The sequence below is a fragment of the Heptranchias perlo genome, chromosome 18 (genome assembly GCF_035084215.1).
Source record: "Heptranchias perlo isolate sHepPer1 chromosome 18, sHepPer1.hap1, whole genome shotgun sequence".
Classification (NCBI taxonomy): Eukaryota; Metazoa; Chordata; class Chondrichthyes; order Hexanchiformes; family Hexanchidae; genus Heptranchias; species Heptranchias perlo.
This window is the reverse complement of record NC_090342.1, coordinates 48,869,577-48,886,343: the sequence shown is the minus strand read 5'-3', so window position 1 is coordinate 48,886,343 and position 16,767 is coordinate 48,869,577. Positions and strand designations below refer to the sequence as shown.

The 16,767-nt window shown below is 44.1% G+C and overlaps 1 protein-coding gene across 1 annotated transcript in view; it reads left to right on the top strand.

Moving 5' to 3' along the window:
* cntn1b (contactin 1b) overlaps positions 1-16,767 on the top strand; it is a 373,705-nt gene that overhangs the window by 307,329 nt on the left and 49,609 nt on the right. Inside the window, exon 21 of the mRNA XM_067999885.1 lies at positions 6,198-6,357. Coding sequence (XP_067855986.1) covers positions 6,198-6,357 — 160 coding nt within the window. The remainder of the gene's footprint in view (positions 1-6,197; positions 6,358-16,767) is intronic.

The following is a 16,767-nucleotide window of genomic DNA, read 5'->3' as shown; positions in this document are numbered from 1 at the left end:
ATGCCCGCATCCTGTTGGTGCACTTTGTGTCGGGGGCAAAGGAGACAGAACGGGCAGGATTTCTGGCGGGTGACATCATCACACCGGTCCTCTTCTAAGGCCTGCATGGTTAGCGGGCTGGCACATGAAGCGAGTGGCCCCTCCCCACTGGAAACTTTCAATGGCTGCCAAAGAGGCAGAGCCATAGTGAACCCAAGCCTCACCCCCATATTCCTCACTCCCTCCCCCCAGGTTGCGCAGAAATCGGAGCAACTTTGGGCTGTTATCAGTGTGGAGACCAGCTCAGATTCTCAGCATTAATGATAGGAAATGTTCATCTCTGGTTGTTTGGTGGAGATTGATCGAGATAACTGCCCAATATTCCTCAATCAGTGTCACTCGTCAATTTGATCATCTATCGGCACTGATAAACTTTACCAATTAAAAAGAAGAAAGAACTTGCATTTAATTTGCATAACAGTATATGCGAAACAGCTTAAATTGCAAATATTTACAGCATGATTGGCACATCACTCTACAGTGCTCCCACATCTTAATCGGGCTTCCTGCATACTCTACGTTTTCTCCTGTGTTTGTATGATGTTCCAGTTTCCTTATACACAGACACATGATCAAGGACCAGGAAAAATATAGACACTGTGCAACTGAGAAATATTTTCACCCAAAGTTAGAATAGAACAGTGATGTAATGGTTTTACTCTCTCTCTGTTCTCTTGTCTTTGCACTTCCCCCTCCTGGACTCGTACTCTCTTTCTCCTTTGTGCCTTTCTGCCCAACCATTCACTCATCCAAACCTCAGTCATCCCTGTACCCCCGTCACTATGCAGCTTCCCTTCATTTCCCATCTGCCCTTTCTAAGCTCACATCTGCTGTGAGTCCCACCTCTTACTCTTGATCCACATCCCATTCCTGACCCTGAACTATCATTTCCGGGCACTGGTCCTCACCGACATTTTTAATGGCTCCCTTTGTTCAGGTGCTGTCCCACTTCTTTTGAAAAGCACCATCGTCATCCTCCTCCTACTTAAAAACCCAACACTTGACCCATCTGTCCTCTCCAACTATGGCCTAATCTCTAACTTCCGTTTCCTCTCCAAGGTCCTTGAACGTGTCGTTGTCTTCCAGCTGTGTGCTCACCTCTCTCGCTGTTTGAACCCCCTTGGTCTGGTTTCTGTCTTGCCAACAGTTCAAAGATTGCCCTGGTCAAAGTCACCAACAACGTCGTCTGTGACTGACTGTGGCACGTTATCATCTCTTGACCACAGCCTGTCACAGTATCTCCTGCAATGCCTCTTCTCAATGGCCCACCTGAGAGGGGCAGCCCTTTCATGGTTCCACTTCCACCTGTCCCAATGCAGCCAGTGAATCTCAGGCAATGGCTTTTTAAGTTCCCGTACAGTCACCTTAAGAGTTCCCCAAGGATCCGTCTCTGACCCCACCCCCTCCTCCTCTACAAGCAGCCCCTCTGTGGCATTGTACGTATACACAGGGTTAGCCTCAACATACGTGCTGCCAACAGTATGCTTTATCTCTCCAACACTTTCCTCAATCTGATCCCCAGAACCATCTGTAACCTGTCATGGTCAGTAATATCCGTCTTGTGATGGATGGCCAGAGCTGCACACAGATGGGTCTGAATGGTACCTCATCTATCAACTATGCAACTTCTTTAGATTTGTACTCTATCCGTCTGCTTTTGCAACACCAATACATCATTTGCAACAACAATAACAACAACTTGCATTTATATAGTGCCTTTAACATAATAAAACGTTCCAAGGCCCTTCACAGGAGCGATTATCAAACAAAATTTCACACCAAGCCACATAAGGAGATATTAGGTCAGATGACCAAAAGCTTCGTCAAAGAGGTAGGTTTTAAGGAGCATCTTAAAGGAGAAGAAAGAGGTAGAGAGGCAAAGGAGTTTACGGAGGGAATTCCAGAGCTTAGGGCCTGGACAGCTGAAGGCACGGCTGCCAATGGTGGAGCGGTTAAAATCGGGGATGCACAAGTGGCAAGAATTGGAGGAGCGCGGATATCTTGGAAGGTTGAAGGGCTGGAGGAGGTTACAGAGATAGGGAGGGGCAAGGCCATGGAGGGATTTGAAAATGAGGAAGAGAATTTTAAAATCGAGGCGTTCCCGGACCGGGAGCCAATGTAGGTCAGCGCGCACAGTGGTGACGGGAGAACGGGACTTGGTACGAGTTAGGACACGGGCAGCAGAGTTTTGGATGAGCTCAAGTTTATGGAGGGTGGAAGATAGGAGGCCAGCCAGGAGAGCATTGGAATAGTCCAGTCTGGAGGTAACAAAGGCATGGATGAGGGTTTCAGCAGCAGATGAGCTGAGGCAGGGGCGGAGGCAGGCGATGTTACGGAGGTGGAAGTAGGCAGTCTTGGTGATAGAGCAGATATGTGGTCGGAAGCTCATCTCAGGGTTGAGCATTGTGTGACAGTTTCATAGCCATAGTTTCATAGTCCAACAGGATTCCTGGTTCTGTTTTCTGGTGGGCATATGGTGCCATGATACCATTTAACACAGTCCTTTTTAGTTCCCTATTCCCATATGAATTATTTCACACTCATCCACTTTGGACTTCATCCACTACTTTTGGATCCAATTGCTTAAAAGTTGCATTGTCCGCCCTTCTATCCCATATTATTTATAACTGACCACCGTCATCCAAGTTATCTTAACAGTCTGCCAAAGGTCTGTGGCCTTTAAATGGCCGCGTCCTGTTAAATTTTGCTGGGCTGGGCCAGGTATCCCACACCCTTCATCAGCATGCTTTCTGGCCTGGGTCAATGTACACTGGGAGTGCATTGTAATCGTGTGATTGTGAAATCAGCCAAGGTCAGGTCACTATGCCACTAAACATGCTTTGTACTCGAACCGTTGTGGCTACTGCATCAAGACCACATAATCCCAGTTGTATCAGGAAACAGTCTTGTACCAGTCTTCCCAGTTCAGCTTCTGTGCCACACTTCTGTTTGGGCATTCCAAATGAAGTGACCCATGATAACAACATTATTAACTGTACAAACCTTTCTGATCGCGTCATATAAGATGCTGTCATCTTCCTATGTCCGAAGCAGACCCCAGTTGTTACCCCAGTCTACTCCCAGTGACCCCCCCCCTCCCCCACAAATATTGACACATTTCTGGGCCCCTTTATAAAATCAGAATACCCTGGGGGCTCCCTACAAAGATTGACAAATTCCCAGGCATGCCCTACCCTAACCTCTGAAAGACAGTGCTGGCTACACAAAGGAAAATAGCAATCTCCCTGCAGACAATGTTTTTTTTATTAGTTTGGGACAGCAAAAATAATATGCTAATAAATATAGAAAAACACACGAGAATATACAATGCAGAATTCTGAATACATTTTGCTTGTGGCACACAGTATACCTGACCCCAAATGGACAGAAATCTGATGACCTCGAGGCCCCCCCTCCCCCAAGATCCCGTTATGGACCCCTCAGGTTTGTAGACCCTAGTTAGCAAACTTAAACATTGGATGAAGTATCTAAACTCCACTCACCAAGAGAAGTGAAAGAACGGTGCTTTGTCTAAAGGCAAGACTCTCTTCCCCTTTTCGAATACAGTAGGCAATTCATCTACAGAATTCGCAAATCTAGTTTGGGATGATTAAAAGTCCATGAAACTGGCTTTTGAACAAGAGTTTGCTTACAGTGTTTAAGGGCCCCACCTTTTTGGTACGAAACATTATAAATAAATCTATGGTGCACCTCAGTGTGGCATGGCCATAATCTCCACCACAAGGAAACAATCTGTTGATTCACAACCATAATTAGTCTCCAGAAGGCCAGAGGTTTCCACTGTAAGTGGCCCCAAGGGTGGGACACATGCGTTCTATCACTTTAAACTCATCTGAAAGCTGAATGAACTATTGGGCTGCAGCATCTAACACGACAAACATTGAGTTCCATGGCAATTTGTTATTCCATTGATTCCTTCAGCAATGTAAGATTAAAAACTGATGGGTGGCTAGTGGAAAACCTAAGAACCTAGGTAAATAAATGGCTGAAGAAAAATAATACACACAATCTTCTAGACTCAAAAAATCGCCATTTTTAGATGATATTTTGGAATGCCCTACTGAAGTGAAAGAGTTTGTTGTTCTGCCATTTTCTTGTCTATGGCTCACTGTTTTACACCTCAATTCCACAAACTAAATGCCCTTATTTCTTTCAAAAATCAATCGTGCCCAGGTTAACAATAAAATATTTGTTCAAATTTACGTGCAAAGTTATGTTCTCCAGGGTTGTCAGAGTTACACACAGACCTTCAAATAAGACGTTAACCAAGGCCCCGTCTCTTTTTTTCCGTTGGTTGGGGTAGATGTTAACGTTCCAATGTCACTATTTGTTGAAGAGCAGCCAGTTTTCCCAGTGCTTTGGCCAACATTGATCCCTTTAATCTGTACCATTGAAAATAGAGGGGCCGTATGGCCTGCTCCTGCTCCTATTTCTTATGTTCTTATAAAGTGCTGCATTACCAAAGGTAATGTCAGATGTTATAGAGGCCCTGTCCGGCTGCTCACATGGACATAAAAGATCTTGTACTTTTTTTAATGAAGAGCAGGGAGGTCACCCAGTATCCTGGGCAACACTCACCAACCAATATCACCAAAACAGATTAAATAAATTAAGAACTCGCATTTATATAGCGTTTTTGGGATCTTGCTGTGTACAAAGCAGCAGAGACAATTGCTTGCATAACAATAGTCACTGCACTTCAAAGATGATTCATTGTACGTGAATCGCTTCGAGATGTTTCTAGGAGCGGTGATAAGGTGCTTTGGAGGCAAATTGCTTCCAAGACAGAGGGATTGGGTAAACCGATGGGCGATTCAAACTGTAAAGAATGTACTGTGCATTATAAAGTGTATTTCACATCCTCAGGGTGTGCTAAAGTGCTTCGCAGCCACTGAATTGCTTTTGAAGAGTAGTCACTTTTGTTTTCTAAGCGAGTGCAGCAGCCAAATTGAGCTCTTCAAACCCCCGCAAACAGCAATGAGCTGAATGACCAACTTATCATTTGCTGTTTGTGGGACCTTGCTGTGTGCACATTGGCTGCCGTATTTCCCTACGGTACAACAGTGAAAGTATTTAATTGGCTGTGACGTGCCTTGGGATGTCCTGAGAATGTAAAAGGTGCAAAATAAATGCAAGTTCCTAATTTATTTAATCTGTTTTGGTGATATTGTTTGGTGAGTGTTGCCCGGGGTACTGGGTGACCTCCCTGTTCTTCAAAAAAAAAGTACGACAAGATCTTTTATGTCCACGTGAGCAGGCGGGCGGGGCGTCGATAACATCTGACATGAAAGGCAGTACCTTTGGTAATGCAGCACTTCATAAGAACATAAGAAATAGGAGCAAGAGTAGGCCATACATCCCCTCGAGCCTGCTGTGCCATTCAGTCAGACCAGGGCTGACCTTCGACCTCAACTCCACTTTCCCACCCTTGATTCCCCTAGAGGGGAGTCCTCAGTACTGTGCTGAAATATCAGCCTGGATCAAGTCCTGGAGTGGAGACTTGAACCCACTACCTTAATACACAGAGGTGAGAGTGGTTACACTAAGCCCTAGCGCCTTCATGCAGCTCCCAGTAAGTCATAACATAGAAGAAGCCTGAGGAAGATCTTGGAGCATGTTATGTCTTTCTTGTGGCCCAGGCAACACCGTATGGAGGAGGGGGGCAGGCTATTATTTATTGGAGAGAAAAAATGGGGCAAAATAAAATCTACATTGAATTCATTTAATGCTTTATACACTTGAATTACACTCAAGTTTAGTCTCTGCAGAGAAATGCTCACACAAATAATACAAGTGAACTCAGCAGTACTGGTCTGCGAACAGTACAAGTGTCTTCATGCTCAATTTCAGAATCGGTTGCTATACTAGAACTGTCAACGAATGAGAAACCATTGACATGAACCCCACAAACTGTCAGCAAATAGGAACTGCCGACAGATACCCCATGAGACTGTCAACAAATGGGAACAACTGATAAGTGCCCCATGAAACTATCAGCAAATGGGAGACAATTGATAGTTACCCATGAAACTGGCAATGAAAGGAATCTGCTGAGAAACACAAGTATAGGCTACCAGGTAGCTTATCTGTTTTATGAAATGTCACACGTTATATAAAGGTTTCTTTTGTGTTTTTAGGTGCTGTACAGAAGAGATGGCACAGTAAACAGTACGCTGTTACAGACCATGGGACATAATATAAATATACCTATTCACGACGAGGGAGACTACATTGTGGAAGTACGAGCCTATGGTGAAGGAGGAGACGGAGCAGTGGATTCAGTCAAGATTTCTAAAAGTAAGTTGATGGATGTTCCTTTCTCAAGAAGCTGAGTGTACAGATAGCCTATTGGTTATAACGGGCTCTGTGGGAGCCTGAAGAGCAGATGATTGATGGAGGGATGAGACCTTCCTTTCCCCAATTTCCTAGCACAGGAAGGGCAGTCATTTACTGTTAGTCCAAGATGTACAGTTAGTGGGAGAAGAGGAATAGAAAAATCTACATTTTTCTCATCATAGCCTCTTGAATGACTATGGTTTTTGTATCATTATTTTTCCTGGATGTTCATTGCAAGTGCTGATTATTCTTTATGGGAAGAATTTCTTCTTGACATCTGACCTAAAATAGCCGTTCACCAGTATCAATCTGTGTCCCCTTGTCCTACTATCATGACTTACCTTGAGGGAATTGCTCCATACTTACCTCTTCTATAATGTATAGGATCTAATATATTTGTAAGATCCCTCTCAGATACCACCTTCTAAGAATATAGAGCACCAGTTTCTCCAGTCTTCCCACATAGCTCAGGCTGCTGACACTGGCGATTAGCCTTGATCTTTTGGCACTATCTCCAGGGCTTCAACTTGTGCCGAGGTTATCATGGCTGGGCACGTGTTATACCCAGTGGTATCAGAAAGGGGGAGTCTTAGGTAACATGTCCATTCATCATCCCTATGGAGTATGTCCATTCACCATCATATGGAGTATATCCACTCACCATCATACGGAGTATGTCCATTCACCATCATATGGAGTATGTCCACTCACCATCATATGGAGCATGTCCATTCACCATCATATGGAGCATGTCCATTCACCATCATATGGAGCATGTCCATTCACCATCATATGGAGTATGTCCACTCACCATCATATGGAGTATGTCCACTCACCATCATATGGAGTATGTCCACTCACCATCATATGGAGTATGTCCACTCACCATCATATGGAGTATGTCCATTCACCATCATATGGAGTATGTCCATTCACCATCATATGGAGTATGTCCATTCACCATCATATGGAGTATGTCCACTCACCATCATATGGAGTATGTCCACTCACCATCATATGGAGTATGTCCACTCACCGTCACATGGAGTATGTCCATTCACCATTATTTTGAGTATGTCTATTCACCATCATATGGAGTATGTCCACTCACCATCATATGGAGTATGTCCACTCACCATCATATGGAGTATGTCCATTCACCATCATATGGAGTATGTCCACTCACCATCATATGGAGTATGTCCATTCACCATTATTTTGAGTATGTCTATTCACCATCATATGGAGCATGTCCACTCACCATCATATGGAGTATGTCCATTCACCATCATATGGAGCATGTCCATTCACCATCATATGGAGCATGTCCACTCACCATCATATGGAGTATGTCTATTCACCATCATATGGAGCATGTCCACTCACCATCATATGAAGTATGTCCACTCACCGTCACATGGAGTATGTCCACTCACCATCATATGGAGTATGTCCATTCACCATCATATGGAGCATGTCCACTCACCATCATATGGAGTATGTCCACTCACCGTCACATGGAGTATGTCCACTCACCGTCACATGGAGTATGTCCACTCACCATCATATGGAGCATGTCCACTCACCATCATATGGAGTATGTCCACTCACCATCATATGGAGTATGTCCACTCACCGTCACATGGAGTATGTCCACTCACCATCATATGGAGTATGTCCACTCACCGTCACATGGAGTATGTCCACTCACCATCATATGGAGTATGTCCACTCACCGTCACATGGAGTATGTCCACTCACCATCATATGGAGTATGTCCACTCACCGTCACATGGAGTATGTCCACTCACCATCACATGGAGTATGTCCACTCACCATCATATGGAGTATGTCCACTCACCATCACATGGAGTATGTCCACTCACCATCATATGGAGTATGTCCACTCACCGTCACATGGAGTATGTCCACTCACCATTATTTTGAGTATGTCCATTCACCATCATATGGAGTATGTCCACTCACCATCATATGGAGTATGTCCACTCACCATCATATGGAGCATGTCCACTCACCATCATATGGAGCATGTCCACTCACCATCATATGGAACATGTCCACTCACCATCATATGGAGTATGTCCACGCACCATCATATGGAGTATGTCCACTCACCATCATATGGAGCATGTCCACTCACCATCATATGGAGTATGTCCATTCACCATCATATGGAGTATGTCCACTCACCATCATATGGAGCATGTCCACTCACCATCATATGGAGCATGTCCACTCACCATCATATGGAGCATGTCCACTCACCATCATATGGAACATGTCCACTCACCATCATATGGAACATGTCCACTCACCATCATATGGAGCATGTCCACTCACCATCATATGGAGTATGTCCACTCACCATCATATGGAGCATGTCCACTCACCATCATATGGAACATGTCCACTCACCATCATATGGAGCATGTCCACTCACCATCATATGGAGCATGTCCACTCACCATCATATGGAGCATGTCCACTCACCATCATATGGAGCATGTCCACTCACCATCATATGGAGCATGTCCACTCACCATCATATGGAGCATGTCCATTCACCATTATTTTGAGTATGTCTATTCACCATCATATGGAGCATGTCCACTCACCATCATATGGAGCATGTCCACTCACCATCATATGGAGTATGTCCATTCACCATCATATGGAGTATGTCCACTCACCATCATATGGAGCATGTCCACTCACCATCATATGGAGCATGTCCACTCACCATCATATGGAGCATGTCCACTCACCATCATATGGAACATGTCCACTCACCATCATATGGAACATGTCCACTCACCATCATATGGAGCATGTCCACTCACCATCATATGGAGTATGTCCACTCACCATCATATGGAGCATGTCCACTCACCATCATATGGAGTATGTCCACTCACCATCATATGGAACATGTCCACTCACCATCATATGGAGCATGTCCACTCACCATCATATGGAGTATGTCCACTCACCATCATATGGAGCATGTCCACTCACCATCATATGGAGTATGTCCACTCACCATCATATGGAACATGTCCACTCACCATCATATGGAACATGTCCACTCACCATCATATGGAACATGTCCACTCACCATCATATGGAACATGTCCACTCACCATCATATGGAGCATGTCCACGCACCATCATATGGAGCATGTCCACTCACCATCATATGGAGCATGTCCACTCACCATCATATGGAGCATGTCCACTCACCATCATATGGAACATGTCCACTCACCATCATATGGAACATGTCCACTCACCATCATATGGAGCATGTCCACGCACCATCATATGGAGCATGTCCACTCACCATCATATGGAGTATGTCCACTCACCATCATATGGAAGATGTCCACTCACCATCATATGGAGCATGTCCACTCACCATCATATGGAACATGTCCACTCACCATCATATGGAGCATGTCCACTCACCATCATATGGAACATGTCCACTCACCATCATATGGAGCATGTCCACTCACCATCATATGGAGCATGTCCACGCACCATCATATGGAGCATGTCCACTCACCATCATATGGAGCATGTCCACTCACCATCATATGGAACATGTCCACTCACCATCATATGGAGCATGTCCACTCACCATCATATGGAACATGTCCACTCACCATCATATGGAGCATGTCCACTCACCATCATATGGAACATGTCCACTCACCATCATATGGAGCATGTCCACGCACCATCATATGGAGCATGTCCACTCACCATCATATGGAACATGTCCACTCACCATCATATGGAGCATGTCCACGCACCATCATATGGAGCATGTTCACTCACCATCATATGGAGCATGTCCACTCACCATCATATGGAGTATGTTCACTCACCATCATATGGAGCATGTCCCCACATCAGCACTGAGTTATCTCAGCAGACTGTGTCCACTCACCATCCCTGTGAAGTGTGTGGCCTTTTGTAGTAAACCTCAGCTGGGTGAAGTTCAAAAATAAAATGGAGATTTCAGTCTTGATTAACGGGAACACTGTAAAACTCACAGTTTGGAAGGGACTTGATATGTCTGTGGGAAGCCATTTTACAACTAAATTACCAGAGTGTACCTTTGTTGGAATAACATGGATGTTTGAACAGAGGAGCCCACAGACAGTGGGTTGGATCTCAAGATTGACTCTGGGGTTGTACACACATGGGTGAGTACCCAACCCAACGGAAATATTCCTTTTCAGTGATATACATTGCACAGTTATTGTACTCATGCTTATTCTTGTAACCGTCTCTCATTGTGCCTTTTGAAAGTGCTAAAATCATTTGAAAAATCTCAGGGTGACGAGGTCTTTCATTTTTTTCCAGAAATGTGTCGAAATTTCACATTAAGTTCAAGACCGTGTGATAAATGCATTCTCTGCCTGCTTCTGCACAGCTGTTTAAGCCCTTCAGAAGCTATTCTTTGAGGCTGTTTTGCAATACTGTGCCATATTGTTTCCTCCAGATCTGCACGGCAATCTAATTACTTCCAGCCGCTGTTTAATATCCATTCAGCCCCATAGGCATAGTATTAGTGCACCGGACTGCTTTGTTCACACTGTACCAATGCGTATATCTGCCGAAACTTGCAACATTTCCAGATGTACGGAATATGACCGGAGCTGCAGCTACAGCTTGACAATTGAATTTCGTTTTTACAGTTGCATCTTTACACTCATTAAAATGGGGAATTGAGATTCGATATACTGCAGCAAGTCCTGAACTAGAGATGGTCATTAGCAGGTCTGACCACGAACCAGAATGATACAGTCATTCTTATAGAAACGTGCCCACCTCACCCGACAATGTGCAAAATTTTTAGCAGTGCATCATATAAAGAATGTGTGGTACGAAACAGAATGCGCCGATGAATATTCTATTGAATACTCACTTGGAACTCCATCGTCAGTTTATCCAGTGAGTGAGTGAATCCTGCAAACCAGGAAGGCCTCATTCTGTGCTAAGTTCGCCGATCTAGGACCGGGCAGCAGTTGGGCACTACAGTTGGCCTTGCCACCCTTGGGTTGGGAAGGAAAAAGTTGCCAGAATCACCATTTCGTTGTTCAGCCGGAAGTGCGCATGTGGGCATCACTTGAGGGCAGGGTTGAGCCTTGCTGTGTTCTGTGGCTCGAAAGCCTCCCAACACTCACTGTCAGGCCTCACCCACAAATAGGGGCTACTTGGATGAGGTACCAGCATGCACATGTGATCTGTGGAAATTCACCACAATCAACACCCTGAGAGAAGGGGAGAAAATTGAGGGAGGGGGAGAATACCCACTCAATACCTAACAACCGATATTAACACTCTCAGAGCAATGACTTCAAAGTCATTCGCAAATGGTGCCAATATGTTTTCATCTATCACTGTATATTAAAACTCTTGCATATAGCACACACGTTCTGTGTCACACTTACTTCCTGTAACTCTTTCTCTGTCACACTTTGTTGATCTGATAGAACACAATTTGACCAATTCTTTTGATGTTCAAGTATGTTTTTAGTGAGAGACAACGTTCTAAGTCGGATTTGCCAGGCTGCGAGTATTTTTAAGACTTTTCCAGCACTGAAGCTTATTATTGAAGGTTTGTCTCTGAAGTGAATGGCAGTGCCTCTGTTGGTCAGCGTTAGGCTCTTAATTGCTCAGAAATGACCAGTTTGTAAAACATGGCCCAAACCTGATTTAATCCCTCAGACTCCAGCTGAGTCTAAATTAAAATACTTTGTGAAACATAATAGCACCATTTAGAAGAGATTGTTAGTGTTTGAGATACAGATGAGTTATGCTGGGTTGATGGTTTTTAGTCTTACGTACAATGAATTTGCAAATAATTGTTTTTTTTTGCTTGGACCTGGTGTATTCCAGGTACTGGTCTGACACCGGTACCTAGAGCTTTTTGTGTTGAGCCGGTAGACCTGAGTTACACTGCCGGCTGCGCTTCGCACCCTACCCAATGGCGACACAGAGCGCACGCGTGCAGGCTCTACTTACCATTCAGTTAAATGCTATTGCTAGGAGTTAGCCCCTGGGACCACCCACAGTCTCCTGATGTAAAGCACATTAAAGATTACATTTTTAAAAGTTTTTTAAGCAGGTCAATGGACCGCCTGGGAGCCTTTGAAACTTGGCTTCACCGTGGAGTGCAATTAGAAGGGGTCATTTGCTCAGTATGGGCCGGCAACAGGCAATCTCTCCTAACAATAATATTTAACTGGCGATGAGCTCACAAATTTTCTACGACATTCTGCGACAGGCAAGGTCTCCCATCGTCTATGCATGTTTGGAAAATTACCGCCATACTGGACTTGTGTGAAAGAAAGAAAGAAATACTTGCATTTATGTGGCGCCTTTCATGACCTCAAGATGTCCCAAGGCCCTTTACAGCCAATGAAGTACTTTTTTTGAAGTGTAGTCACTGCTGTAATGTAGGAAACGTGGTCGCCAATTTGCACACTGAAAGGTCTCACAAACAGCAATGAAATAATGACCGTATAATCTGTTTTTTTTAGTGATGTTGGTTGAGGGATAAATATTGGCCAGGACACTGGGGAAAACTCCCCTGCTCTTCTTTGCAATATTGCCATGGGATGTTTTACATCTGCTTGAGAGGACAGACGGGACCTTGGTTTAACGTCTCATTTGAAATATGGCACCTCCAACAGTGCAGATCTACCTCAGTATTGCACTGGAGAGTCAGCCTAGATTTTGTGCTCAAGTCTCTGGAGTGGGACTTGGACCCACAACCTTCGGACTCAGCGGCGAGCCACGGCTGACGCAGCTGAAGCTCCTACAGCGTGAGACTACCCACTAAAGGTGGTCTCGCGCTTCTTGGCTTTAGAGCAGTTCACAGTCACATCCCCAACCTAACTCTTGAGCTACATTGCCCTTCTTGCGTGAGTAATTTTCTTACGCAGCGAGTTGTTATGATCTGGAATGCATTGCCTGAAAGGGTGGTGGAAGCAGGTTCAATGGTAACTTTCAATAGAATTGGATATATACTGTCGGTGCACGTCTGAAGATGCTTAGTGGCAGGAAAATTGGCTCGTTCAGCACTAAATTAGGACTAGAACTGAACAAAAAAAGAATTGGCACTAATGAACTGTGTCGTTGGGTCGCAACTCTACGTGGGTCCTAGAACTGTATCACTTGATTTGGAGCTGGCTCCAGCATTTCTCTTCGTCCTCATTCTGATGTCTGCATTCTCATTGATTATCTAGAAAGAGTGAGGATATCATTACCAATGAGTTCAGCCACACAAACATTACATCAATACATTTTTGTTTTTTTCCCACCAGTCACACAGTCAAAAGGAAATCCTTTCAGATAAGTGAATTTTTTTGTGGGGGAGGTAATCATTAATGCCGTTCCCATCTGTTGGGTAAAAGGAGTCTTTTTTATCTTTGTTGGAGCAACTTTTGTGTGGTCTGATAGCTATGGCGCTGCTTCCAACAGGGACACTTGGATCTGTTTTAATACGTACTGTTATTTCATTATCTTAATGGAAGTATTATCCTATCTTCTGGCAAAAGAACCAGAGGGGAGATAAGGAGAAATTTTCTTACGCAGCAAGTTGTTATGATCTGGAATGCATTGCCTGAAAGGGTGGTGGAAGCAGGTTCAATGGTAATTTTCAGAAGAATTGGATATATACTTGAAAAGGAAAAATTTGCAGGGCTATGGGGTAAGAGAGGGGCAGTGGGACGAATTGGATTGCTCTTTCAAAGAACCGGCACGGGCATAATGGGCCGAACAGCCTCCTTCTGTGCTGTATGATTCTGTTCTATGATTCTCCCCTCTATGATTTTGTCAGATAAGCAAGGGACACCAGCTTCATTCAGTTGGAAACTGTGGTGTGCAGGATAGCAAAGCTACACGGCAGAAAATGGGATGAATACACATTCAAGACACTTAAATTAACAAATTGTACATCAGGGATTGAAACGCACAAGCCTTCAAAGGCTAATATCTCTAATGCTTTGATATGCATCACATCCCTGGTCCTACAAGGCAAATCAGCATCTCTGTGGTCTGGCACAGTGCCACTTTTACAAAGACCCCTGGCATGCCATCTGAGAAGATCTTCTGATTTGTTTTTTTCTGCCTTCCTCTCTGTTGAATAACCACTTCAGCACCAGTCAGTGCTGCAACTGCCAACCAAGCCAAGATTGGCATCATGCCATCTGAGTCCAAATGCCAGTCAAGTCTGGAGTTTGAACCTGCTCTCCTATTTGCTGCATTGTGTCACCAGATTGTCCACAGTGGGGGGGTCGGGGTGCGGTGGGGCCGGGGCGTGGAACTTTAAATGATGATATATCTCCACAGTGTCTGTCCATTACATTTCATTACAAAAGTAGAAAATGTAATATGAGCTTTGCTGTAATATACACATTGAATCAAACCAGTTCTTGCATCCTGAATATTTAGAGTATTCAACTACAATAATATTTATCTGGACCTGCTCTATTTCTACAGTGAGAGGCTTGTGCAAGACAGCATGATGGAAAGGACTAATGCAATCGGTTAGCTTCATCCTTCATACCACTAAATATTTACTCAATATTATATTTGTACTTGGCATAATTCAGTACTTTCCATGCTTTGATATGAATATTTGACAAGTGCTTGCAATTATAAATATTTATGAACAAATATTTAATTCTGTGATCACATTTGGGAATTTTGGCTTTGGATCCTTTAGTTGGCAATCCAACTAAAACTATTGCAAATAACCTTCCAATTAAAAATCCAGAGTCACAAATGACATCCTCTGTGACTGTGACCATGGTGCAATATCCCTCCTCATCGCTCTCAAACTCTCTGCAGCCTTTGACACAGTCGACTGCACCTCCTCTCTTCCATTATCCAACTGAGTGGGACTGTCCTTGCCTGGCTCGACTCTTACCTATTCAGTTTCCTGCAATGGTTTCTCTTCCCACCCCCGCACTGTTACCTCTGGAGTTTCCCAAGGATCTGTCCTTGGCGCCCTTCTGTTTCTCATCTACATGCTGCATCTCAGCGATATCATCCGAAGACATGATGTCGGGTTCCACGTATATGCTGACGACACCCAGCTCTACCTCACCACCACCTCTCTTGACCCCTCCACTGCCTGTGTTGTCAGATTGCTTGTCTGACAGCCAGTCCTGGATGAGCCGAAATTTCCTCCGATTAAACAATTGGGAAGACCGAAACCATTGTCTTCGGCCTCTGCCACAAACTATATTCCCTCACCGCCGATTCCATCTCCCTCCTTGGCCACTGTCTCATACTAGTCAAGTAGGAGCAAAACAAGAGCAATCAAACTCAAAACCAACAGATATTGTCAACACAACCTGCTTCTGATGAGGAACTTTACAAGCAAGGCTCACTGTTGTTTGATATCTTTTTTTAAAAATTATTTGCAGAGGATACAAGCCGTACATAAGTCACAGTGCGCCCAAACTGTTTTTGGCCTTCACTGACAATGAATCCCTCCACTATTTCAGTCAAGTGCTACCAGCTGAGGCATGAAGTTGTTTACTCGAGGTTCTGGGACACCCTTGCGCACCTTTGCTGGACCAGTGTGATAGAATGATGTGATGGGTTTACTCAGAGGAGAAATCTTGAGAATGAGATGCATGAGCCCATTGTAAACCCTTTCAAACACATGGGGGCTTTGAGTTTTTGTGTCGTTTCAGGAGTGGGATGCATCAAAATTTGGTGTCATCTTTAAACCACAGTGACTGAGGGCTAGTATGCCTGACTGAGCTTTGTGTCGCGTTGAACATAATCGTGTATATGTGTAGGTGATGCCTGGTTTTCAGATTAAAGCAATAACCCCACACCGATTCAAAGTATTTTAATTAGTGTATATTTGTTAATGAAAAAAAAGATCATAATTACATTCTGTTGGTTTGTAGAGTATCTTACTTTTACTTCCAGTAAGGCCAGTTTTCTGAGATTCCCCCTATTAATGGGAAGAAGCATTCTGCTCGGGATGCTTATTTGCTTTTGATTCTTGCAATGGTAATCTCCAGAATTAATCGTTGTCAATCAACGTGTCTTTGCCGGGGTGACTGCAGTTCAACTACTTGCTCTGGGTTTTTACTTTTTTTGTTACAAATGGAAACCAAATATCGCACCAACAAACAAAAGTGGTGCAACCAGAAAAATGGCCAAAATAAGCGCTGAAAATTTTGTCAAAAACAAACACTGAAGGAAGGAAAGTCTCCTATGAAAAGAAGTCTTTTAAATATCCATCGGATTATAATTTTGAAGCACCGACAGCCCTAGGTTCAGATGTTGCTAACAGCAAGGTGGTGAGAT